Genomic DNA, 26,992 nt, shown 5'->3' with positions numbered 1-26,992 from the left:
GGCTCAGACTCCAAAGCCGCAGAGCCCTGAAGGTCCCGCAGGCTCTCGGGCCGGCTGCTGCGGACACGCCAACATCCTCGGAACTACAATTCCGAAGAGGGAAACAACAGAGCCATAGGCGGAGCTCGCGTCGGACACGCCCCCGCGGGCAGTACTTCCGGGGCAGGGGGCGGGGCCTCCGGAAGTGACCGGTCGCCGTCTGCTGTTCGTTGTTTTAGTGGCTGACGGGAAGGAGAGGCCCGAGCTCCGACAACGCCGCGGGGCGGCAGTCACGACCAGCTCCTGGGCGGTCGCTACATCCTGGACGAGCCAGAAGCGAGGACTGTCGGCTGCGGAGCTGCGAGCGCTATTCCCGCTCGCCTTTGGATCTCATCATGTCGCGGGGCTCTATCGAGATTCCCCTCCGGGACACTGACGAGGTAGGTGTCCAGTGTGGAAGGGGTGGGGGTCGTGAACTTGGACTATGACCCCCACCGACTTCGCTAGACTTCGTTTCCGAAGAGGGCGTACCCTTCTCCCGCAGGAGCCTCGATCGAAATCCCCAGCCAAAGCCCTGATCACCTTCCCCCTCCCCTGCGCTGCATCCCGGCAGGTTACTGGAGGAGTTCTTGAAAGTTCCTCTCCAACCTGTTTTTATTTGACAGTACTCTTATTTTTTTCCCGATTCACCGGCACAGGGGCGTGAGAGTGCCCAATAAACTGAAGCACCTCACAGATTACAGATTACAGAGGTGGGCGCTGATGTCACCGTGATCCACCTGCTACTCGAACTCCTAGGAATATATAGCAGGTTGCCCCTTATGCATTAGAAACTCGAGTATGTCGTGGTACACTGTGTGCGAAGTAAACTTAGTCACTACAGCGTGCTGATGGAATTAACCCCCTTTCCCTTACACTGCCTCATTCATTGGTGGCCTTTGGTTTGTCTGAGTAAATCTCAGCTTTGATGTTCAATCTTCTTGGATATTGCATGTACTTATTTTGGTTGGTTGGTTTGAGGTATAATATAGAGATATAATTCACTTATAAAATCCATTTTTCTTTTGTATATATTCCCAAAGTTGTGAAACTATTACCTCCATCTAGTTCCAGAACATTTTTCTATTATTATTTTTGTTCCCACATTCAGTAATGATTGTGACACACAAATGCTGCTTCCATGATTTATGTGTACAGTGGCATTCAACTTTGCATGGCCTCTAGAGTCATGTTTCTCCAAGGTGTCAGACCTATGGCATCATTCTTCAGGGTGCTTATCAGCACTTTATTTGGATTTATAGATGAAATAGGGTTTTGTTTTGTTACTTTTGAGTAAACAAAGCATTTGTAGCATTTTACAGTTCTAGTATTTGGGGACAATTACCAGTGTTCTTTGTTTCTCTAGACTTTTACTTTAATGTGTTAGTAGTTTGTTTGTCCTGTGCTCCCTAAATATTAATACATATTGGCCAAAACACAGACATATGTTTTCTCTCAAATGTGGAAACTAAAAAAAAAAAAAAGACTTGAAAGTAGAAGAGGGACTTTTATGGAATTGGGAAGGGGGAGCAGGAGTAAAGGGGAAATAAGGGAGGTTAAGAAAGAGTAGAAGGGAGGGTGAACATTATCAATGCAAGATATGTGCATGTATGAAATTGTCACTGAAACCCATTAATTTGTATAATTAATCTGTGTTTATAAAAACTGTGTGTTGGCTAAACCTTGTTGAAAATGAGTATCCTCTGTATATTTGTGTTGATATATAGTCAGGAAAAACTGAAAAGAAAAATAGGAATTTAAAAAATAAAAATAAGAGATAAAACCTACATTTTGTGTTTTAGGTCATCGAACTTGACTTCGATCAGTTACCGGAGGGAGATGAAGTTATCAGTATTCTGAAACAGGAACACACACAACTGCACATATGGATTGCTTTGGCGGTCAGTGTTCATGTAGCAAATAGTTTTTATTTGTTGACTGGGAAAATATGTTGTTTTCTGTTTTCAGATGTAGCAATAGCCAATTTGGGTACATGATAAGTAAATCATTTATATCATCTGTATGGAAATAAATTATCATTTATTGAACAATAAGGCTAGTTTCTTAAGTGATATGCTACTCTGCTGGTAAATTAGTATGTATAAAGATAAAGGCAAAATTAATTTAAGTTAATAGTACTCCAACCCCCCTAGTGACAGGCAAACCTTATCTCTTTTATTTTGCTAAAATTTAGTGTGCATTTTCTAGAATATATGGAAATGTAATCACACAATATGTACTTTTTTGTTGTTGTTCTGGCTTTCTTCTCGGCATAATTGGTTTGAGATGTATCCATGTTGTTTACTTCTTTTTGAGGCAGAATAGTGTTTGTTGTACAACTATACTACAATTTGTTTATTCATTCACTTATTAGTCAACATTTGGATTGTTTCAAGTATTTTGCTGTTACAAATAAAGCTGCTATAAATATTTGTGTAGTTTTTTTTTTTTAATATGGACATATGCTTTAATGATTCTAATTTAATCCTTTACCTTATAGCTGGAATACTACAAGCAAGGAAAAACAGAAGAGTTTGTAAAGTTGTTGGAAGCAGCACGAATAGATGGTAATTTGGACTATAGAGACCATGAAAAAGACCAGATGACTTGCTTGGATACACTAGCAGCCTATTATGTACAACAGGCTCGAAAAGAAAAGAACAAGGATAATAAGAAGGATCTTATTACACAGGCAACCTTGCTGTATACAATGGCTGATAAAATTATAATGTATGATCAGGTAAAACAAATCAAATTTCTTGAAATTTCTGAAAGGATAAAACTACCATATGAAAACAAAATGTGTGCGATAGGCAGCAGATGTTTTTGAAAGAATGTTTCTTAAAATAACCATGTTGATATAATCAAAAAAAAAAAGAAGGATTTCTCATTAAAATTGGAATTCCTTCAATCCTTATACTTACTTTTGAAGTAATATAGACAAATTTAGTATGTAAAACGTCCTCCTATGTTGAATCAATAATTCTAACATTTCCAGGTGAAATTCAACCATATTTTAAGGAATCTTGAATATAGTTCTTTGTCATTGTTATTGGCACAGAGGTTTTACATTTTGGGATAATTTCTCATTTTGTAGTGAAGAACTGTTTATTAGCTTGAACATTACAGTTGAGAGCAATAGCTAATTTGGGTACATGATGAGTAAATCATTTATATCATCTGTATGGAAATAAATTATCATTTATTGAACCTTCCTATGTGGTTTTCATTTTTATTTGTACATTTATGGTAAATTATTTGCCCTTAGTAAAGTCTAAGGTGATACATTATTTTATAGAACCATTTGTTGGGAAGAGCCTGCTTCTGTCTACTTGAAGGTGACAAAATGGATCAAGCTGATGCACAATTTCATTTTGTACTCAACCAATCTCCAAATAACATCCCAGCCCTTCTTGGTGAGTGATCTTTGCAACCATCTTAGGAATCTAGTTTTTTCAGCATATGTCTAGACTGTATCTCTTTGTAATAGCAACTCATAACTGAGCTGGACAGCAAAGTAGAAGAGCTTTATCCTGTTAAAAATAAAATGATCTACAATAGATTATTGTTAAAATTGCAAAAATAAAATATATACCAGTTAAAAGTAATTTATTTGCTTCCAGAAAGTCAATAAACAATCTATACTTAGACAACTCAAGTTGTTGCAATTATTCCGTTATAACATTTAATATAAAGACAGAACATCCTGTCTTTGACATAAATTAATATACCCAAATGGAAAACAAGTTTTTAATGTGAAATCGTGTTTATTATTTTTAAGTATTTCTTACTGAAAGATGTATTAAATTTAAGTAGTTAGTATAAAGTGTAGTAAATTTGTATTAATCAGACAGTGCATGTTTATTTTTTTTTTAAATCATTATAGGTAAAGCTTGCATTTCATTCAACAAAAAGGATTACAGAGGAGCTCTTGCTTACTATAAGAAGGCATTACGTACTAATCCAGGATGCCCAGGTAAAACAAAAACTTTATTTTAGGTCTAATCTGTATATGGCCCAACTTGAAATACTGATAATTTGATAGTTTCTTATGAAGTCAGTTGTGAAAAGGTACTATTGGAGTATTAAAATGACAGAATCAAGATATTTTTTCTCTTTTGGGAGGTGGGGGCAACCAGTGGTTTAACCCAGGGGTACTTAACCACTGAGCCACATCCCCAAACCTTTTTATTTTTTATTTTGAGACTGGGTCTTACTAAGTTCCTTAGAGCCTCAACCTCCTAAAAGATTATTTTTTCTTAGTGTTATCTTTGATTTAATAGCTGGATAATGGATCATATTATAATCTTTTGCCCTATACAACTTTTATTTCCGTTTTAGTCAGCCTTTTTTAAAATTTTTTTTTAGTTATACATGAACATAATATTTTATTTCATTTATTGATTTTTATGTGGTGCTGAGGATCGAACCCAGTGCCTCACCTGTATGAGGCAAATGCTCTGCCACTGAGCCACAATCCCAGCCCTAGTCAGCATTTTTTTTTTTTTTTTTTGCCACTGTGACTAAATGACCCAACCAGCAGAATTGTGGAGGAGAAAAGGTTTATCTGGGGGCTCACAGTTTTAAAGATCTCAGTCCATAGACAGCAGACTCCATTCTTTGGGACTCAAGGTGAGACAGGACATCATGGCAGAAGAGTGTGGTGAAGGGAAGCAGCTCACATGATGATCAAGAAGCTGAGAGAAACTCTACTGGCTGGATACAAGTATATACCCTAAAGCCATGCCCCGATTCCCACCTCCTCCAGCCAAACCCTACCACTTCAGTTACCCCTCAGTTAAATCCCTATCAGAGTATTAATTTGCTGATTGGGTTAAGACTCTTACAGTCCAGTCATTTTTCCTCTGAACCTTGCATTTTCTCCCACATGAGCTTTTGGGGGAAACCTCCCATCCAAACCATGACATTTTGCAAAATGTTATTCATTTAGCAGATGTTTACTGAGTACCAACACATGTTAGCACTGTTCTTAACGTTGGAAATGTAGCAATGAACCAGAGATCAAAGTCCCTACCCCTATGTAATTTACTTCCAGTGGGGAAGAAATGAGGAAAATGTATACTATATAAGATATTGCCAAAGGCTGAAAAGAAGAATAAAGCAAAAAAGGCCTATGAGAAGCATTGGGAGTTGGTAAAAAAAGGTGACCAGGGAAATTCATCATAGATAATAACATTTGTGTAAAGACCTAAGAAAACTTAAGAGCCATGCATATATATGGGAGAGTATCATTCCCAGAGGAACATAGGAGTTACAAAGTACTGAAGGAAGATTGAGAAACAGTAATCTCTGCGGGATGGGGGGGAGAGGATAGTAAGAAATGGGATCAAAGATATAACCTAGTACCAATCATGTAGGGCATCCTAGATTATTATCAGTTTTTAATGTAACAGAGATAAAAAGCCACTGGAGAACTTTGAGCAGAAGAAAAGCATAATCTGACTTAGAGTTTAAAAGAGTCATTTGAGCTTCTGAGTTTAGTCTAGAGTGGGATATGGGTGAGTAGGCGATGACAGAAGTAGGATGACTAGGGAGAAGGTTATCACAGTCATCCAGGTCATGTGTGATTGTGGCTCATCTGGGTGCTAATAGTGGCAATGGTACAAGTAGTCGGATTCTAGATGTAATTTGAAGGGAGAGCTAATAGAGTAGATGTGATGTGTAAAGACAAAAGAAGCAAAGGTAACTCTTGAATAAGCAGTAGGAAGAATGTAATTATATTTTACTACATTTGGAAAAATAGTTCAAGGGGAGCTAGTTTTAGACATGAAAAGTTTGAAGTGTCAAGTTTGAAGAGGCAACAAGGCAAGAAAGAGATTAGACCTTCAAGAGTTCAGGAAAAAGGTCTGGGCTGAAGTAATGAATTTGGAAGTCATCAACATATAGATGGTATATAAGCTATGAGACTACATGAAATTACCAGGGGAGTGAATGGAGACAAAAAAGAGGTCCTGGGTGAAACTCTAGAGCACTCTGATATTTAGAGGTGAGGAAAATGAGAAAGAATCAGCAAAGGGGCCTGAGAAGGAGAAGCTAGATGTATAGGAGGAAAACAAGGTAAGTGCAGTATAAAACATTTTCAGAAAGAATAGGTATATTGTTAGGTCAAATAAAATAGGGGCAGAGAAATGATCTTTGGATTAAAGAGCATTTAGATCATTAATGACCTTGATAAAAGCAATTTTTTCTGAACTGGTGGGAGCAAGCACCTCACTGGAGTGAGTTTAAGAGAAAAATGGAAGGAAACGAATTAGAGACAGCAGTTGTTGTGTGTTTCAAGGAATTTTGCTCCCAAGGGAAGAACAGAAATAAATTGATAACTGGGAAAGGAAATTAATTCAACAAAGGATGTTTATAGGGATGGAAATATAGCATAGTTGGTGGAGTGCTTGCCTAGCCTATGCAAAGCCCTGTTTCAATCCTCAGCACTGTTAAAAAAAAAAAAAAAATGTGGGAATGCTTGTATGTGAATGAGGATGATCCAGTAGAGAAGGAAAATATATTTTATGCAGGAAAAATAGGGAAGGGTTGGTGAAGCAGTGGCCTCAAATAGATGAAAAAGAATCCAGTGACTATCATAGAAGTTGGCGTTAGGTAGGAATTGTTTGTGTTCTGAATGGTCTTGAAATGAGGTAGCACATATAAGCATAGATATGAAGGGAATGATGGTATATACGTGGAATTGGACACAGTATTTGAAGTCTTAATGAAATTTTTCTCTTTTTAAATATTTCTCTTCAAGAATTTGAAATTGAGTGAGGCATGTTGATGAAGGTAAAATATAGCAGGGGTGTTAGGAGAAAGAATAATACCAATATTATTATAGATATTCTGTTCAATGATAGAAAGAGGTGAGAGAGGTAGAGAGTGTTACAATCTAACCTCTAGTGAAATCAATTTGTGGTAGGCCAAGCAATTTTGTAGTGTAGCTATACTAAGGCTAATTTGGGGAATTTTGCAACTCATAAGTAGAAAATGTTTAAGCATTCTTGTAATTGAACTCTAAAAATGCTTAATTTGACAAACTGAATGACTTGATTTTATTTTATTTTTAGCTGAAGTTCGTTTAGGAATGGGCCATTGCTTTGTGAAACTTAACAAACTAGAGAAAGCCCGTCTAGCATTCAGCAGAGCCTTAGAACTCAATTCCAAATGTGTGGGAGCATTGGTTGGCCTGGCTGTTCTAGAACTCAACAATAAAGAGGTATGTAAGGGAGATATTTTTGACTTATTTGTCTAACCTACAGTCTTGTATTTTAAAGTTCTCAGGGCAGATATGCCTTAGAAATCAAGACTTTTGATTATAGAAAGGTTAATATGGTACTTATACTGCATAATATATAATACTTAAGTTATTGGGGCACTGCCCCCAAAGTACACATTCTGTGGCAAAATGGTTAAACTTTTCATACTAATACGATAGCCTTACAATTCAGGTAAAGGGTTCCCATCAAGTGAATTTGCTCCACGATTACAAAACCCTGGATATTTTTTTAAAAATTTGTTTTTGAATTTCAGATAAGGATTGTAGACCTGTGTATCCGTCTGGAATGCTTTCAGTTGCAAGTAACAACAACAACAAAAATAGTTCAGCAACTTGAAAACATAAGGGTTTTAAACCAAATGTCTAAGCTCTCAGATATGGCACTTCAGTGTCATCAAACCAAGAGTTTTTAAAATATCTTTCTATCCACCTTTCCTTAGTGTGGTAGGCCAAGCAATCTTCTAGTGTAGCTATACTGAGGCTAATTTGGGGAATTTTGCAACTCATAAGTAGAAATGTTTAAGCATTTTTTTTTTATTTATTTATATGCACACTGAACCTATTGCCTCTCACATGCTAGGCAAATGCTCTATTCAACCCCAGCCCAGTGTGTATGGCTTTTCTTCATCAAGTCTGTCACCTCATAAGATGGCTGCCACCTTTCCAGGCATCTTGTTATTACACTGGAGGAGAAAATGGAAAGGATAAAAGTATTTCTTAGAGAATCTCTATCTTATATTGAGAAGTTCCCCCATCATGTTTCTTATTTATTACTGTCCAAAATAAGGTCACCAGTGTTTCTCAGCATCAGCGCTGTTGTAGCATCTCCCCACTTGAGAGAACCAAAAATGACATTGTTCCTAGTTGAGAACTCTGCTTTAAACCAGTCTCCAGAAATGGGGAATAGATTCTCTTGACTGATGAAAACCAATAATGGGATTGTGGAGGAGGGGAAGGGAGCTTTCCTTCCTGAAATTACACAGGCTATAAAATTTCCATTTTTTTAGTAGGGAAAGAGAAGCAAAATCATTGTTGTGTTATCCATAGATATGGCTGTCACACCAAAAAGACAGCTGAGGCAGGAACTAAAAAGTAGATAAATCTCAAGAACTGAACAAGAGAATAAAAAGAGGAAAAAATGGGGCAACCCCCTGGGTGGCAGAATATTGAGGATTAAAAGGGGGATTTCATTGCAAATGCAACATCGATATTTAAAATTCACAAGAGGCTGATCTTTCTTGTTGCAATGGCAAAATGGCACAATTTGCTCAACATAGCATATAAAGTGTATAGCTCAATAAATACAAAATTCATTAAAGTTGTTGAAAAATAGGTTTGGGCAATATTTTCTAATATTTGCCCTTGGAGATCAGTATGAACTATTTAAAACAATAATAGCAAATGTATTTATTATATGAATCTAGTGTCAGAGAATAGGGAATTCTTTACAGTGAGGGTGCTTTTATAATTAGTTAGTTGGTTTGTTTGATTTTTTTCAGTACTGGGGACTAAATTGCTCTAAAACGAAGCTACATCCCCAGCTTTTTTATTTTTTATTTTTGAGACAGGGTCTTGCTAAGTTGCCCAGGCCTGCCTTAAGTTTATAGTTTTCCTGCCTTAACCTCCCAAATAGCTGGGATTATAGGTGTAACTTATTATTTAAGTTTTGTTAAGAAAACTAAATTCTAACAATTTGGTGACTCATTGATTGAAATTTGTCATTCTTGGTAATGACTGACTATAATAAGAGTTGTATCTTGGTGTCTGAATTTAGGATTATACAACCTTATTTTTTTGAGGGTATAAAGAAAATTTTGAATAAGTGCTAATTAAGTAATGTTTCCACTCCACTCTATTGCAATGTTTTCTTTTAGGCTGATTCCATCAAAAATGGTGTCCAGCTTCTTTCCAGGGCCTATACTATTGATCCTAGCAACCCTATGGTATTAAACCACTTGGCAAATCATTTTTTCTTCAAAAAGGTAGGAGGAATCATTTATTTTTAAATCCTGATTTTTGTTTTCCTGAATGTAGTTGATTCCTTATTTTTTTTTAACTTGGAAAAAAAAATTGAAAATGTCAAAAGAGTTTTTTCCAAATTAGTTTATATTAGTTACTTGGGCTTGGATATATTTGTTTTTTCACTCATTTACTTAATATTTATTGACATTTATACTGTGTATGACACTGTGATATGAATGTGGAGATGAGTGGGACATGGTTTCTGCATTCAAGGAGTTAAGTTTCATAGAAAACACAGTTGAGTAAGCAAATGTAAATGTAAAAATAAAGGTCTCTGCCAACTAATGGTAGAAAAATGAGGAAGTGATCAAGTGATTATGAAGGGTTTTCACCACAACGGAAAAGCTCTCAAACTAGGTTTTTAGGAGGTGAGCATTAAGCAGTTGAAAAGGGAAAGATAGACTTCTTTTTTTTTTTTCTCTTTTTTTTGTTTTTTGTTTTTTGTTTTTTTTTTTGAAAGATAGACTTCTTAAAAATAGTCTCAGCAGTTTATTTCAGTGAGAGCATAGCATGTGGTGGACTTTTTGACTGGCAATGCATTGGATCCAGAGAGTGAGGCATTTGTGTAGTAGAATTTGGATGTAGTTATGTGGGTAACAAGGAGTCATTGATATTTTTATGTTTTCAAGTTTACTGTGATACATTTTTAAAGTTGCCACTAATTCTGTAGAAGCAGTGATATTTTAGGTATATTAAAATATATAACCAAGATTTTGTTGACAGAGTTTTTATAAAGTGAACATGAAAATTTAACCTACCATATTGAAACCAGGTACTAAATTATACTAAGAATTTTAAACCAGTTAAATAGCAATTTAAATAAAAGCTCACAAAAATGTATCAAATCTTATTGGTAAGAGCTACTATGTTGTTATCAATATGCATTTAAGCATTGCTTACTAAATCCTAAGCACTTTAAAAAATGCATTCCAAGTATTCTGTAATCTTCACAACAATTCTCTGAAATAAGTAATCTCCCCATTTTGTGGATGAGCAAACTGAGGCATAATTAATAGCCTAAGTGTACATGGCTACTAATCGTAGTTTTTACACTGGCTATAGAAGTACACTGTACTTTCATATGAATTACGATTAAGCTTTAGGCTATAATGGTTATAGTACTAATAGACAACTATTTAGAGAGAAGATGGAAATGTGTTATATAGATAAATGAAATGTTATGATTTATAGAGCAGCTAATCCAACTTAATCTCTGTTATTCAGGATTATAGTAAAGTCCAGCACCTGGCTCTTCATGCATTCCATAATACAGAAGTGGAGGCTATGCAAGCAGAAAGTTGCTATCAGCTGGCCAGATCATTCCACGTTCAGGTAATATAATTTTATAACATCTCTAAATATCTAGTTCTTGCATTTATAGTTTTTCAGCTCTTGTTAACCTTTTTTTTTAACCTTTTTTTTTTGTGGTCTTATTTGTTTGTTTTTAGGAAGATTATGACCAAGCTTTTCAGTACTACTATCAAGCCACACAGTTTGCCTCATCCTCTTTTGTGCTTCCATTTTTTGGCTTGGGACAAATGTATATTTATCGAGGTGACAAAGAAAATGCATCTCAATGTTTTGAGAAAGTTTTGAAAGCTTATCCTAATAATTATGAAACTATGAAAATTCTTGGTTCTCTCTATGCTGCCTCAGAAGATCAAGAAAAACGAGATATTGCCAAGGTAAATTTATAAAAACCTTGACAAAGTCCTTATTTCTTGTTTTGTTTTGTTTTATTTGGTACCAGGGATTGAACCCAGTGGCACTGAGTCACATCCCCAGCCCTTTTTTATATTTTACTTAGAGAAAGGGTCTTGCTTAGGGCTTTGCTAAGTTAATGAGGCTGGCTTTGAACTTTCAGTCCTGCCTCAGTCTCCTGAACCACTGGGGTTATAGGTGTGCACCACTATGCCTGGCTCATTTATTGTTTTTGCTAGTAGAGCTACAGTAGAAGCAGTTTTGTTAAATGAGCTTGTTCTGCTTTAGATAAAAAAGCAGTTGACTTTAAGTTAGCTAAGTTAGCCACCATTTATTACTTTTACAGCACTTATATGATGCTGTCTTTATCCCAGGGCCATTTGAAGAAGGTCACAGAACAATATCCCGATGATGTTGAAGCTTGGATTGAATTGGCACAAATCTTGGAACAGACTGATATACAGGTATTGTAGTCATGCTTTTCATCTTCTATATGTGTTTTTTGTAAACATGGTGTACTATTTCTTTTTGATTTGCACACATACCATATTTTGTCCACTGCAAAAATACAGGGTGCCCTTTCAGCCTATGGAACAGCAACACGAATCCTTCAAGAGAAAGTGCAGGCTGATGTTCCCCCTGAGATTCTAAATAACGTTGGTGCCCTCCATTTTAGACTTGGAAACCTAGGGGAGGCAAAGGTAGGAAAATTGAAATCTTCTCTTCTTTTATACTTGATCAAGTTGAATGCATATTTTATAGATGTATCAAATCTTTTAACAATGTAATTTTTCTTCCTCACAGAAATATTTTTTGGCATCATTGGATCGTGCAAAGGCAGAAGCTGAGCATGATGAACATTATTATAATGCCATTTCTGTTACCACATCATACAATTTAGCCAGGCTGTATGAGGCAATGTGTGAATTCCATGAAGCAGAAAAACTATATAAAAACATCTTACGAGAGCATCCTAATTATGTTGACTGTAAGAATTTTAAATTTGCTTATGTAATAAAATTCCCACAATAGCAGCAAAAACTTAATTGGGGAAAAAAGTCTTAGAAACAATCGTATATTTTGAAGGTTCTGATGTCCCTTTTTGTTCAGGGCAGATCTGTGGCCTTAAAAAAAAAGGACAGCTTCACTTATATTTATCCTAGAAAACAAAAGAAACAACAAAATTTACTTGAAGTATATTCAATGAGGCTATGTTCAGTGGGTCTGCTACCTTTGTTAAGCTTTTAGTAACTCCTTGGCATATTTTGATAGTGGATTTACTTTTGTAACTATCCTTTGATTTCATATCAACATTTTTACGTGTTTACAAGAGTAAGAGAAGTGGTTTTCCTTGAAACAATTATTACTCAAATGTCCTACTTTGAGTTTTTACAACTTAGACATTGTAAAATATTCAAAGTTTATAATTAAAAAATAATTTACAATAACATATAGTAGTCCCTCCTTATCCATAGTTTCACTCTCCTCAGTTTTATTTGCCCACAGTTCAACTGTTGTCCCAAAGTGTTAAACAGAAAATTCCAGAATTAAATAGTTTATAAGTTCCAAATTGTACACCATTCTAAGTAGTGTGATGAAATCTTGTCCTATCCTACTCCATCTAGCCCAGGATATGAATCATCCCTTTGTCCAGTGTATCAATGCTGTATATATTACCCATCTGTTAGTAACTTAGTAGCCATATCAGTTTATAAGGAAGAAAAATGAATAAATTGTATGCTGAGGTTACTAAGATCTATATAGTACAATAAGAGATTTTTAGAGAAAGATCATATTCATATAACTTTCATTACAGTATATTGTTGTAATTGTTCTATTGTTTTATCTTTTACTAAAATTTTTTTTTTTTTTTTTTTGGTACTGGGGATTGAACTCAGAGGCACTTAACCACTGAGCCACATTCCCAGCCCTATTTTTATATTTTATTTAGACACAGGGTCTCACTGAGTTGCTAAGTGCCTTGCCATTGCTAAGGCTGGCTTTGAATTTGTAATCCTCCTGTCTCGGCCTCCTGTGCTGCTGGGATTATAGGCATGCACCACCTCGCCTGGCTTACTATAAGTTAAACTTTATCAGATAAATTCTCTATATATATATCAGAAAAAAACAGTAATTATAGTGTTCATTACTATCTACAGTTTCTAGCATTTATTGGGGGACTTGGAATGAATCCTTCAAGGATAATGGGGACTTCCGTACTTTATTTAAAAGTACCTAAAACATGTTTTGATTCTAGTCAGATCAGAAGCTTTTTTTTTTTTTTTTTGCATCTGTCTTGCCATCATGGATGCAAAAGTGATTTAGAATAAATAAGATTTAAAAAAAAATATTTTTTTGGGCATCAGTGGATCTTTTATTTATTTATATGTGGTGCTCAGGATTGAACTCAGGGCCTCACACATATGGGACAAGCACTATACCACTGAGCCACAACTCCAGTCCATGAAACAAATTTTTTTTTTTAAGTTCTTGATAAACATTTATTTATTTATTTTAATTTATACGTGGTGCTGAGAATCGAACCCAGTGCCTCACGCATGCCAAGCAAGTGCGCTACTGCTGAGCCATAACCCAGCCCTTCTTTTCTTTTTATATGTAAGTGTGTATGTGTATGTGGTGCTGGGGATCCAACCTAGGGCCTTGTGCATGTGAGGCAAGCACTCTACCAACTAAGCTGTATCCCCCGCTCAAGAATAAATAATATTTTAGTTGAATAACAGATTGAATTTAAATTGATTTGATAGGTAATAGCCATTATTGTTTTTTTGTTTTGTTTTTTGATACTAGGGATTGAGCCCAGGGGCACTTAACCACTGAGCCACATCTCTAGCCTTTTTTTATATTTTATTAGAGACAGGCTCTCACTGGATTGCTTAGGGCCTTGCTAAATTGCTGAGGCTGGCTTTGAACTCACAATCTTTCTGCCTGAGCCTCCTGAGCTACTGGGATCACAGGCATGTGCCACCACTGCACCTGGCACATTATTGGTTTCTTGAGGAGAAATTTTCCAGAGAAAACAACTTAAATTTGTATGGAACTATATTTTTAAGTGGAAGAACCAAGGTCAGAACTCAGGCCTTCTAACTGATGGTCTCTAGTAGCTATTCACTACTTTTCATATGACAAGTAGCTTTTTAAGAAAAAGTAACTGGTAGTAGTATACATTGAAGAGAAATTGGAAACAGAACTTTTAAAATAACTTGGCTTGAAGTAAGGACTTGCAGCAGGGAGCTAGCTTTTGAAATGAACTGGAAGAGATGAATCTTAGATTTCAAGCATGAGACTTGATTCCAAAATTATAACTCAATAGGTTGATGTTTGATGTTTCTTCACCTATGAGACTTTCTGTTCCTTATATGGATGTATTAACAAACACAATTTTCTCAAAAGTATGACTTTAAAGTTATGATCATTTATGGCTAATATTTTGAACATAAAAACTTTTGAATGTATTTTTTCAGGCTATTTGCGTCTAGGAGCCATGGCCAGAGATAAAGGAAACTTTTATGAGGCTTCAGATTGGTTTAAGGAAGCTCTTCAGATTAATCAGGTTAGTAATACTGACTCTTGAGAAATAATTATTTTCACTTTATATCCCGCTTTTCTTTATTTCTCTCTTTCCCTCCGTCCCTCCCTCCCTTCCTTTCTCTCTCTCCTCTCTTTCTTCTCTGTACTAGAGATTGAACTTAAGACCTTGTGCATGCTAGGCAAGCATTCTACCACTGAGCTACTTTCTCAGCTCTTCTTATTTTTTGCTTTTGAGACAGAATCTTACTAAATCACCCAGGCTGACTTCAAACTTGCAATCCTCCTGTTTCAGCCTCCCAAATAGCTGGAATTACAAGCATGTGCTACTATGTCTAGCTCTGTTTTTCCTTTTAATGACCATGTTTCTAATAATCTTGGCATCCTTCTGGGTTTGTTTTGTTTTGCTTTTTTTTTTTTTTTTTTGGTGTTTTTTTTTTCTTTCCACTTATTTATATAAGATATCGAAGAGTATAGTAGGTTGCTTGATTAATCATGTAATAAGGGGGACTAGGTTATTTATATAGATCTCTTCTATGTCCCTTCTTGTTCCTTCTATTTCCCCATTCTATCCTTTCACCTATACATCAACATATGACATAGCTCAGGTGTCTTTTATCCTCTCTACTTTCTTCACATATAAGGATTTATTTACACCGTATGAGAAAAGTTTATCGTATCTTAGCATTTTAAATGGAACTTTAGAGGTCTCTAAATTATCTATGCCATTAGCAGCATACAGATTCTTTGCATTATTTCTGAGAATTTGTTTGTATATGGCCAGAGCACGATCTTGATGCTTTTGCTTTAAGAAGAAACAAGCGTTATTAAAAAATTTAAATTTTTTTTGTTTAATTTAATTTAATTTTGGTTATAGCCAATCAGAAATAGATTTCACATTACTGTCTAGTACACATGTAATGTATGTGTATACAAACAACTGAAAGTTTTGCAAATCATCATTTGTCCTCACCAATGGGCAGTATAGTGATATTTTACTGTATTCCTTTCTGTTACGCTTTATATACTGATAACTATACATTAAGCTAATTTTGCAACTCATTAACGAGTCTCAATTCTATTTGAAAGTTATAACACATCATTTGTTAGCTATCATGGAAAGATGGTTGATCTTGCTCATTAAGTTACCAATTTTGTTTCTTTATACATGTGTGTTTCAGGATCATCCAGATGCTTGGTCTTTGATTGGTAATCTTCATTTGGCAAAACAAGAATGGGGTCCAGGCCAGAAGAAATTTGAGAGGATATTAAAACAGCCCTCCACACAGAGTGACACTTACTCTATGCTAGCCCTTGGCAATGTGTGGCTCCAAACTTTGCATCAGCCCACCCGAGACCGAGAAAAGGTAATCTGTTTTATCTTTTTAAGCAAAACTGAGATTCTGCATGTTGGTTAAATTTTTTTAATAATGCTTGATTCTTCTTTCAGGAAAAGCGTCATCAAGATCGTGCTCTGGCCATCTATAAACAAGTTCTTAGAAATGATGCAAAGAATCTGTATGCTGCTAATGGCATAGGTAATTAAAAGACTTGGGTATCCATAATGATTTGTGAAGTGAATGCTTTTGGAGGCATGTTTGTAAATCAGGTTTTTCTCTCTAACTATGTAGTTGTTTTAAAATTGTGCTTTTAGCCAGCCTCAGCAATGGCAAAGCACTAAGCAACTCGGTGAGACCCTGTCTCTAAATAAAAAATACAAAAAAGGGGGCTGGGGATGTGGCTCAGTGGTCGAGTACCCCTGATTCAATCCACAGTACCAAAAATATATATAAATAAATTAAATTGCGCTTTTAGTTGTTTTTCTGGCTATGGTTAGAAAATTTTTGAATGTGAGCCTTTTTATAACTTTAGGAGCTGTTTTGGCCCACAAAGGATATTTCCGTGAAGCTCGTGATGTATTTGCCCAAGTAAGAGAAGCAACAGCAGATATCAGTGATGTGTGGTTGAACTTAGCACACATCTATGTGGAGCAAAAGCAGTATATCAGTGCTGTTCAGATGGTAATGTCTTATCTTTCAATATATCTTCATGTCATATTCATTGATAAACAGAATTCCTTAACCATTCTGGCCCTCTTGTGGAGCTGCATGAATTCTCTTCTGATACTTTGTTCAGAGGTTTATAATTATATAATGATAAGGACAAACTTTGATGTCCTGATAGATGTGAGTCCTGGTTCCGCCACTAATTACATGCCTTGGGCAAAGAACATTTTCTTTGACCTGGTTTTCCGATCTATGAAAGGGAGATAATTGTACCTTAACCACATAGCATTTTGTAAAGATCCAGTATTTGGCACTAACATTCCTAACATACTCTTTACGTATCCAGGAAAAGTAGATTTAATATTTGTTCAGTTGTTGAACTGAACTGAGTTTCAAAAGGTTAAATGACCTACTTTATTTATTCATTTACTTATATGTGTATTTTGAGATGGGGGTCTCTGTGTTGCCCAAGATAATCTTAAATTTCTGGGCTCGGGCAAGTGATCCTCCCAATTAAGCCTCCTGAGTAGCTGGGATTACAGGCACTATACTCATCTTAGATGACTTCTTTTGAAAAAGAAAAAATTATGGGGATAGAGTGTCATGCCTGTAGAATTTTTTATGCATATCATATTTTTTGAGTGCTTGAACTTGAAATTAAAGTTGTACTCAGCATCTATAACATTAAAAAATAAAAAGACTCTTATGCTCATAATATATGATCAGAAAGAACAAGCTTCTTATAAAAGGCAGAATAAACTAGTATAAGTATAGGCTTTGAGAAGTGGTTTACCTTTTTTTCTAGATACAATTTTTCTAGACACTACTACAGAATAACAGAACCCATATTGCATATGGTAATCTCAGAGTTTTTTTTAAGACTTCTTAAGACTTCCTATCTCAAAATGATAATATTTCCCTTTATAAACACAAATAAATCACTAGGGAGAGTTGGGGGGGAACTAACCATTTTCCTTGAAATCATCTTGTCATTTACCTTTGACAAGATGTATTCCATGGTCAAAAAGAGCCATGTTTGGGGCTGGGATGTGGCTCAAGCGGTAGCGCGCTCGCCTAGCATGCGTGCGGCCCGGGTTCGATCCTCAGCAGCACCACATACCAACAAAGATGTTGTGTCCGCCGAGAACTAAGAAAATAAATAAATAAATGTTAAAATTCTCTCTCTCTCTCTCTCTCTCTCTCTCTCTCTCTCTCTCTCTCTCTCCCTCCCCCTCTCTCACTTTCTCTTTAAAAAAAAAAAAGCCATGTTGATGTCACAATGAACACTGGTATTATTATATTGGTTTTACCAACAAATTAACAAACAGAACTGTAAGACTCCTTATGCTCCTTTCTGGTATGTTCCACAAATCTAAAGAAAGGCGCTAGAGACTATAACTGAAAGGATCCAGGTATATAACTTCTATTAAGTGGCCAATAAATAGATTGTAGGTAGTATTGCTAAAAATATGAAAAAGAGTTTCCAGGGCTAGGGATGTGATTTAGTGGTAGAGTGCTTCCTTAGCATATGTGAGGTCCTGAATTCTGTCCCTAACACTGGGGGGAAAAAAAAGAAGAGAAAAGGAAAGGAGAGGAGAGAAGAAGCAAAAGGGAGGAGGGAAAGAAGGAAGTTAATAGATTTATTTTTCTGTGATTAGATTTTTATGTTGTGAAAATGTTTCCTGATGAATGTAAAAAAAAAAAAAATTCTCAAATTATTCTCTAAAATTAACCAGAGAAGAATACATTTTCACAGAGCTTTAAAATGGCTTAAAATTTTGCTACAAAATGAAAATATCACTTAATCTGTTGTATTTTTAATTAACTTTTTCTTTTCTTTCTTTCTTTTTTAGTATGAAAACTGCCTTAGAAAGTTTTATAAACATCAGAATACTGAAGTTGTGCTCTATTTGGCCCGGGCCCTCTTCAAATGTGGCAAGTTACAGGAATGCAAACAGACTCTACTGAAGGTAATAGGGAGAATTCACTATTACTCTTGTCCATTCCTATGCTGTATTGCATTTTGTGTGTGTGTTTGTGTGTGTAAATGTACTAGCACACTTATTTGATTAAAACTCTTCATGTCATTAGATCATATGAGATAATCTGCTTTCTTTTTGTTTACAGGCTAGACATGTAGCACCCAGTGATACAGTTCTTATGTTTAATGTGGCGTTGGTGTTGCAAAGATTAGCTACCTCTGTCCTGAAAGATGAAAAAAGTAATCTGAAGGAAGTACTCAATGCTGTGAAAGAACTGGAGCTTGCACATAGGTAAAAGATTTTATAGAACCCACTTTTGAAATGATTTGTCACTTTAAAACTGTTTGTCTTACAAGGTTCAGTGGCACATACCTATATTTGCAGCTACTCAGAGACCCAGGTAGGAGGATTGCAATTTTGAGTCATCCTGGACAATTTATTGAGAATCTGTATCAAAATAAAAATAAACAAAAGCTGGGGATGTGACTCAGTGGTAGAACACTGTGTGAGGCCCTGGGTTCTATTTCTGGTACCACATATACACACACACACAAAACTGTTTGTCTCCAAAAAAGTGCTGAAAATCACTTTCTTCAAAAAATAACTCCAGGGCTGGGGTATACCTCAGTTGGTAGAGTGCTTGCCTGGCATGCATAAGGCCCTGGGTTCAATCCCCAGCACCACAAAAAAAATAATAATAACTCCAAAGCTGGGTGCAGTGACATAAGCCTGTAATCCTAGCTGCTCGGAAGGCTGAGGCAGGAGGATCACGAGTTCAAAGCTAGCCTCAGCAACAGCGCTGAGCAACTCAGTGAGACCCCATATCTAAATAAAATTTAAAAATAGGGCTTGGGAAGTGGCTCAGTGGTTGAGTGCCCCTGAGTTCAATCACCAGTACCAAAAATAAATAAGTAAATAACTCCATTAGAATCATTCTGCCAATATTTAAACCAAAGCAGATACTTACCACCAGGGGGCACCAAACTGTAGCCCTTATCCTGCCAGATTTATATCATGTAGCTGGGGGCTAGCTTTGCATGCTTGCCCTAGATTGCTCATTAATCTGACAATAATGTGATCTAGCATTTTAAATGTGAAATTTTTAGAGTACACTTATGTTGTTTTTTATTTTTTACAACAGTGTGTCTTTTTAGGATAATGTTGATTTTTGTTAAGATTAAATTAAGATCTTATCTCTTAAATATTGCTTAATAGATTTATTCATCTCATCTAAAACTTTGTTTAACCTTGTATTATTTATTTATTAATTCAGTTAGTGATGAAGTTAAAAATTGACATTCCTTCAGGTTTTATCCCAATCGTGTATACATTCTTTTTTTGTTTTGGTATCTGATAAAGTATAGGTGCTTTCATGGCCTAAGTACTCTTATCTCCATATGACATATTTAGTAAATGTAGAGTGTATCAAACATTCATTGCATGGTTTTGGGGGTAATTCTGGATTTTCTGATAATATTAAATATATCTTTGATTTTTTTGGATAAACTTATGTTTTATTAAACATACTGAATGGCATATTGATGAGCTTTTTTAAAAAATGAGAAATGTGTATATTTTCCTATTGAAATGATAGGCTTTTTATGCATTAAATAATTCATATAAGTTGGGAAATACATAAACCTTTTCTCAGACTGTTTTATAGAAATATAGAGGGTCTTGTTTCATTAGAATCTTTTTTTAAAGCAAATTATTTTCTCACTTCATTTAGATACTTCAGTTACTTAAGTAAAGTGGGAGATAAAATGAGATTCGATTTGGCCCTCGCTGCTACAGAAGCCAGGTAATGTTACTGTATATGGAAGGCATCAAGTGGTCACTCATTTTAGTGATATTGGTGTGGACTGAGAGATTGTCACAGTAGTGAACAGGGTTCGCATCCTCCCAAAAGTCAGTCTTTTTGCACTCTTCATGGGGATGCCCAAACCTGTGCTAAGGCTTTTTCGCTTTTTCCTTTCAGGAAATTAAGCGAAATTGATTTAGTACAAGTATTTGGGATCTGGAGGAAAAAATGCTATTTCACTAGTGTTAGCTCTGTCACTAGAATCAAGATATGATTCCTATCTTTTGAGTCATATGTGAAGTCAATGTTGGAAATCTTTTTAGCTGTGCAACTTCATATAGGTATCAGCCAATCCTTCTGCTTCAAATTTTTAAAATGCATGTAAGGAAAACAAATGCTCAAAGTTTTAAATAATCTATAGTGTGTTCATGTTTCTCTAAATCTGAACGTTGTAGGCAATGCTCTGATTTACTGAGCCAGGCCCAGTACCACGTGGCCCGGGCACGCAAACAGGATGAAGAGGAACGGGAGTTGCGAGCCAAGCAAGAGCAAGAAAAGGAGCTACTAAGGCAGAAACTTCTTAAAGAACAGGTATCTATTGTTCATTTATGCTAGTATTAAAACATTGTATGCATATATGTGTTTTGTTTAAAGAAAAAAAAAGTCCTCTGTTTAGGACTATAATCATGCATGAGCTTTTTCATCTTAAGAACATTTTGGGTTTTTTTTTTTTTTCTCCCTAATTTTTTTTTTCTTCTTAGGAAGAGAAACGTCTCAGAGAAAAGGAAGAGCAAAAAAAGCTTTTAGAACAGCGGGCCCAGTATGTGGAGAAGACCAAAAATATTCTTATGTTTACTGGTGAGACTGAAGCAACAAAAGAGAAGAAAAGAGGTGGAGGTGGTGGACGGGTAAGACAGTATTCCTGCCATTACTAATGACATCATTTCTGTCTTTTGGCTATTAGAAATGAAGACAATTGGTTAAATTTACTCTCTGCTTGGTTCTTAGCTTTAACTTTCTCCATCATTAAGAGTCTTCCAGTACAGAATTATCTAAATGGCATTTAGTATAGACTTGTCCCCCTGCCCCTTTTTTTTTTTTTGGTGGTGCTTGGGGGTTGAACCCAGGGCCACACACATGCTAGGCCAATGCTCTACCATTCAGCCACGTTGGTTCCTAACTTAACAACCATTCAGCTCACAATTTTGAATTCATAGTGATGTAAAAATGATAGCATTCAATAGAGACTGTACTTTGAATTTTGAATTTTAATCTTTTTCCTGGATAGGGATACACAGTACAATACTCTATCGAGATGCAGGGCAGCAGTAGTGAAACAACTCCCAGTCAGTCGAGTGATGATAAGGGTAAACAATCAAGGTGACAGCATGCTGTGTTGCTAAGCAGTGATGTTCAGTGGGTTAGATGTATTCAATGCATTTTTAACTTACAGTGCATATATCAAGGACATAATTTCATCTTAAGTTGAATATTCATATTTAGAAATGCATTCCATAGTTAGCTAAATGCCTTTTACCTTGTAGTAACCTCTTGAGTTGATGATTTTTGCAACTTTTTAACAGTTGAAACATTCTTCCATTAGGAGTCTTTCAAACAAGGGCCTAGCCAAGCCTCTTTCATGTAGCTTAGTAAGAGATCTTTCATTTGCCAAATGACTGTAAACAATATTGTATGGCCTCTTCCTAACCTGTAGCCTCCACTACACCAGCCTGAAAAAAACTGATTGTCTTCTTGTTTGGATATTAGCGTTCCAAGAAAGGAGGAGAGTTTGATGAATTTGTCAATGATGATACTGATGATGATCTACCTATATCCAAAAAGAAGAAGAGAAGAAAGGGCAGTGGTAGTGAACAAGAAGGAGAAGAGGAAGAAGGTGGTGAGAGAAAAAAGAAAAAGAGGAGAAGGTACTATCATCCTTAGTGTTTTATTTATTTATTTATTTATTTATTTTTAAAGAGAGAGTGAGAGAGGAGAGAGAGAGAGAGAGAGAGAGAATTTTTAATGTTTTATTGTTTAGTTCTCGGCGGACACAACATCTTTGTTGGTATGTGGTGCTGAGGATCGAACCCGGGCCGCACGCATGTCAGGCGAGCGCACTACCGCTTGAGCCACATCCCTAGCCCCATCCTTAGTGTTTTAAATAGCCTTATAAAAGTGGCAAAAAGACCCTTCATCTTCTGAGTATGTGGAGAAGTTATGAACCACTTAATCTTCCCTAACAGTGAATCTTTTGTGCCCCCACTCTCAACTTTAATCCTAAGACAGACCCCATTTCAGAATCCCCCGAGTGCTTAATTTCCATTCCATCTTTCTGAGAGCTACAAATTAATCATCACTTGTTTTGTGACTTTAAAATTAGAATACTTATTGGAAAATGTATGTGATGTAGAAGGAGAAGATGTGGATTATATTTACACTCATATCAATCTTGGCAAGTCAACTGAATCTCAGTTTTCTCTCTGTAAAACGGTAGCAGTGATGACCACCTCATGATTTTGCTCAGTGCCTAAAATGTGAACGTGTATGAAAGTGCGCTTTAAACCACCCAGTGTCATTTGCTGTAAGATCAAGGGTGCCTGCTGAGCAGTACGGTTCCTTTCTTATGGCACTTTCCTAACCGGGAATCTCCATTCAGTTATATTACCTAAACCTGCCCTTCCTGGCCCTTAGCTGATTATACATGGGCAAGAACCTGGTGAATTCGTTGAGACACCGACCTGGGTTAATTGGAGCTGTGATAAGGACATTAGTAGCAGGCCTGGAGTCAGTAGTTGGGAAGGAAAAGGAGGGGAAAGATGTGGAGCTCTGGACACTGGATGTTTTCTCCCATTCTCATCACTCTACCAAGGGCAGGATTCAAATGTAGATTGATGAGGGGGGAGCTCAGCGGTCACTAAGTCCCAAACATTGCATAAATATGATTTTGCAGACTGAGACAGTGCACCAAGAGTAAATTGTCGACTCTGCCTTTAAGTGTGCAGTATGGCTGAGGTCAGCACACATGCAGGGGGTAATACTTGATAATCAAGTAGTCATAGACTTCACAGGCATGACTGCCTCTTGACAAACTCTTGGTGTTCACTGTTTTAAGACCTCCGAAGGGAGAAGAGGGCTCAGATGATGATGAAACAGAAAATGGGCCCAGACCAAAGAAGCGCCGTCCACCAAGAGCAGAGAAGAAGAAGACTGTAAGTTCATAATCCTCTTTTTTCCTTTGTTTTTTTTTTTTTTTAATTCCCATCCCCGATAAAACAGAAAATCATAGCACATTGGAATTATTCTCTCCTTGCAGCTTCTTCAAGTACATATTTTTTTTTAAGTTTATTGGTGGCTTTGTGATTATATCATTATTATGCAAACCCAATTTAATAAGATGTCCTAATTAATGTAAGAGTCTTGACTAATTTATTATGTTTGACATTCTTTCTTTAGCCCAAGCCAGAACGTCTGCCTCCTTCAATGAAGGGGAAAATAAAATCTAAAGCCATAATATCATCAAGCGATGATTCTTCAGATGAGGATAAGCTAAAAATTGCTGATGAGGGGTAAGAATATTTTCCTTGTAAAGTCTCCTACTGATGTGTTAAAACCAAAAGTGGTTGTTAAATACCGTGTCTGGATTAGGGAAAATACACTTTTCTTTTTCTTTTTTTTAATATGAGGGAAAAGAGACTTTTGAAAAATTGGGGGAAACAGATAACTAGGAGTGGTCATTGTACCAAAATGTCTTTTCTCTCCAGCTTCTTAGAATCTTACAACATGAAGAAACCTCAGCTGACCTCTTATTCCAACCTCTCAATTTATCCTTTTACGTGTTTCTCCCTCATAGAACAAATCCTTAAAATCTTACTTCTTCCTGGATATTAGCTGTTATTTCCTAGGTAACATCCTCCTAAATGAACTTTAATTTTGCTGCTCTGCCACTGACTGACTGACTGTAGTAGCAGCCTGGTCCTGGCCGTGTGCAGATGGGGAGCTTCATGGTTATTTGTTTCCTCCCTTGCTGAGGGCAGTGGTGATTCAGCTCTGGTCCTTGGAGGGTTTACCCTATGGTGCTTAGACAGGACTTCAGCTCACAGCCCACCTGATGAAGCAGTAATTTATTGCTCTAGGGACCATATCTAAGTTGATGATGGAAGTTGTTAAGAAATATTTTTTGTAACAGAAAGAATGTTGAGACTTAGAGGTGAGGCAAAAGTAAGAAGTTAACATGTTGAAGGGAATAAGGGTACTGCTGAGGGACTAGCCTCATAGGGTAGAAATGTGTAGAAATCCATCTGTAAGGATTTGAAGCGCTGCTCTGAAGACACTGGCTGAACAAATTTGGATTGCTTTCCCTAAGGCACTGCTTGGCCCTTTCTCCCACAGTGTCATCCTGGTCTGCTACATGCATGATCAGTGGAATGAAATGTGTGGTTTTCGAAGAATGAGTCTGTTAAAATGTGAAGGTAGAAAGGTCTGTCCAATATGATGCTGAGCTGCTGCTAGGCCTATGCCTGAGATCTCAAGGCCAAGTGTATTTGAAGCACTTGAGTCAGTTAAACTTTTTCCTGACCATCATCAAATGTGTTTGTGTATTTAGTCAAATGGATTGAAGTGAAATAGATCATAGAGGACCTATGGACTCTTTTTTTCCCCATAATTGTAGATGGACAGCATGCCTTTATTTTATGTGTTTATTTTGAGGATCGAACCCAGTGTCTCACACATGTTAGGAAAGTGCTCTGCCACTAGGCTCCAGCCCCAGCCCCAGGACCTGTGGACTTTAATATACAGAATGAGTGTACATCCCCTTTTTAGTCATTCTTCATGTTTTCTCAGAGTGACCTAGGTTATATAATGTGTGTCTGGTTTCTTCTTTCAGATTTAGGTGCAAAGAGCCTTTCTTTACTCTGTAGGATGTCTTAATTTCTGAAGAGAATAATATGTTTGACCTTCCTAGACTGAACTGTGTAGGACTGACAATGCTGGAGAGGTGGGCCTTCTTTCTCTCCAGCAGCTGTCTGCATGATTCCAGGAAGCCAAGCCAAGACTCCCAGTTCCTTTTCCTTTTCGTGTATCAGCTGACCATCAGGGGAGAGGTAAAGCTTGGGAGCAAAGGTAGATAAGCTGCAGGACCTGCTTAGTCCAGCTTCCTGTCTTTAAAGTCTCATCATGGTTCAGGGAATCTAGGATAGAAATCCCACGACAGAAGAAAATAGTGACTTCACTCTTCTTTAGGTGTCTGGTAGTTCAGATGGTACATAGGACAGGGAGTCCTTGGGACTTCAGAATCTTGACAGCCATTGAGATCCTGGCTTTACCTTGGTGGCTATTAATTTATTTATAAGATTAACAAGTCCCTTCCTTTTCCTTTGTGTATGAAATTGGGAAAATTCTCACAAAAAGTGCCTGCCGTGAGCCAGTGAGAATCATCCTTAAGTGTCCTTATTTTGTAAAAACGCATTCTCCAATCATCAGAGCCTAAGCTGAGCCTGAGCTGAGCTGAGATGGCCAGAGGCTTCAGTGTCTAAACTGCATTGTTCTCCTGCAGACACCCCAGGAACAGCAACAGCAACAGCAACAGCGACTCTGACGAGGATGAACGGCCAAAGAGACGCGCCTCATCCGAGAGCGACTCTGATGAGAACCCGAACAAGTCTGGCAGTGAGGCGGGCAGTCCCCGCAGGCCCCGCAGACCGCAGTCAGATGAGGATTCCGACAGCGACCAGCCATCCAGAAAGAGAAGGCCTTCGGGTTCTGAACAGTCCGACAATGAGTCCGTGCAGTCTGGGAGAAGCCCCTCGGCGGCCTCGGAGAACGACGACTCCCGCGCGGCCTCTCCCAGTGCCGAGTCGGAGCGCGAGTCGGAGCGCGGGTCTGACAACGAGGGTTCCGGGCAAGGCTCTGGCAACGAATCCGAGCCAGAGGGATCCAACAACGAGGCCTCAGATCGAGGCTCAGAACATGGGTCAGATGATAGCGACTAGGTTGTTTCATAAAGGAGCTTCATCTCTGGAGGAGACTTTTTTTTTAATATATGAAAGCTGTGATAAAAACGTTTCAGATGTTTGGTCAAACAATTGTGAAATTTTTCTTAAGGCGATTTTTTTTCTACCCGTTTGTATATTACTAAGCCCCAAGAGACATTTCCTGTGCCGGAGTCCAATATTTGAACCTCTTGTGCAAATGAGAGTATTCTTCATCGTGGTACAGTTCCACCTGTCATATGTGAAAGTGCAGTAAACATAAACCCAGATGCTAAATCATTCCTACAAAGGTTTGACTGGATTGTGGCAGATGTCTCTTCTTTGTATGTGAAGCAGCATACTGTTTTGATTTTTATTGCAGTCTTTTATGAAGTGGTGCAGAAACTTTAAATTGTTCATTTTTAATGTCTTTGTTCCCTTTTGAGTTTAGAATGAGAATATTTTTATTTCCTGGAAAAAGAGGTGTCTACTGTATAATTGCACCGAAATACATGTGAAAGTCAGGTGTTCATAGTATAGTGCTGCAGCCATGCAGTAAAGTTACAAATAGATACTTTGTTAGGTTAAATGAGGTGTGGAAACATGCTTTTCTGTTAGAATGCAAAGACCTCCCAAGCCACATAATAAATTCTTTTACCAAC

At 36.9% G+C, this 26,992-nt stretch overlaps 1 protein-coding gene across 1 annotated transcript; it reads left to right on the top strand.

The window, feature by feature from the left end:
• Positions 1-26,992, top strand: Ctr9 (CTR9 component of Paf1/RNA polymerase II complex). The gene is made up of 25 exons (XM_005326800.4): positions 1-419; positions 1,821-1,919; positions 2,519-2,758; positions 3,317-3,434; positions 3,905-3,994; positions 7,095-7,243; positions 9,178-9,285; positions 10,550-10,657; positions 10,774-11,010; positions 11,401-11,490; positions 11,599-11,727; positions 11,831-12,014; positions 14,509-14,597; positions 15,754-15,939; positions 16,023-16,110; positions 16,445-16,593; positions 18,432-18,548; positions 18,706-18,851; positions 20,290-20,361; positions 20,817-20,952; positions 21,123-21,269; positions 22,129-22,286; positions 23,474-23,570; positions 23,815-23,927; positions 25,916-26,992. Exons 1-25 carry the CDS (start codon positions 375-377, stop codon positions 26,349-26,351), a joined length of 3,531 nt encoding a protein of 1,176 aa, XP_005326857.1. The 5' UTR covers positions 1-374; the 3' UTR covers positions 26,352-26,992.

The sequence above is a fragment of the Ictidomys tridecemlineatus genome, chromosome 4 (assembly GCF_052094955.1).
Source record: "Ictidomys tridecemlineatus isolate mIctTri1 chromosome 4, mIctTri1.hap1, whole genome shotgun sequence".
Taxonomy (NCBI): Eukaryota; Metazoa; Chordata; class Mammalia; order Rodentia; family Sciuridae; genus Ictidomys; species Ictidomys tridecemlineatus.
This window is presented reverse-complemented; position numbering and strand designations above follow the sequence as displayed.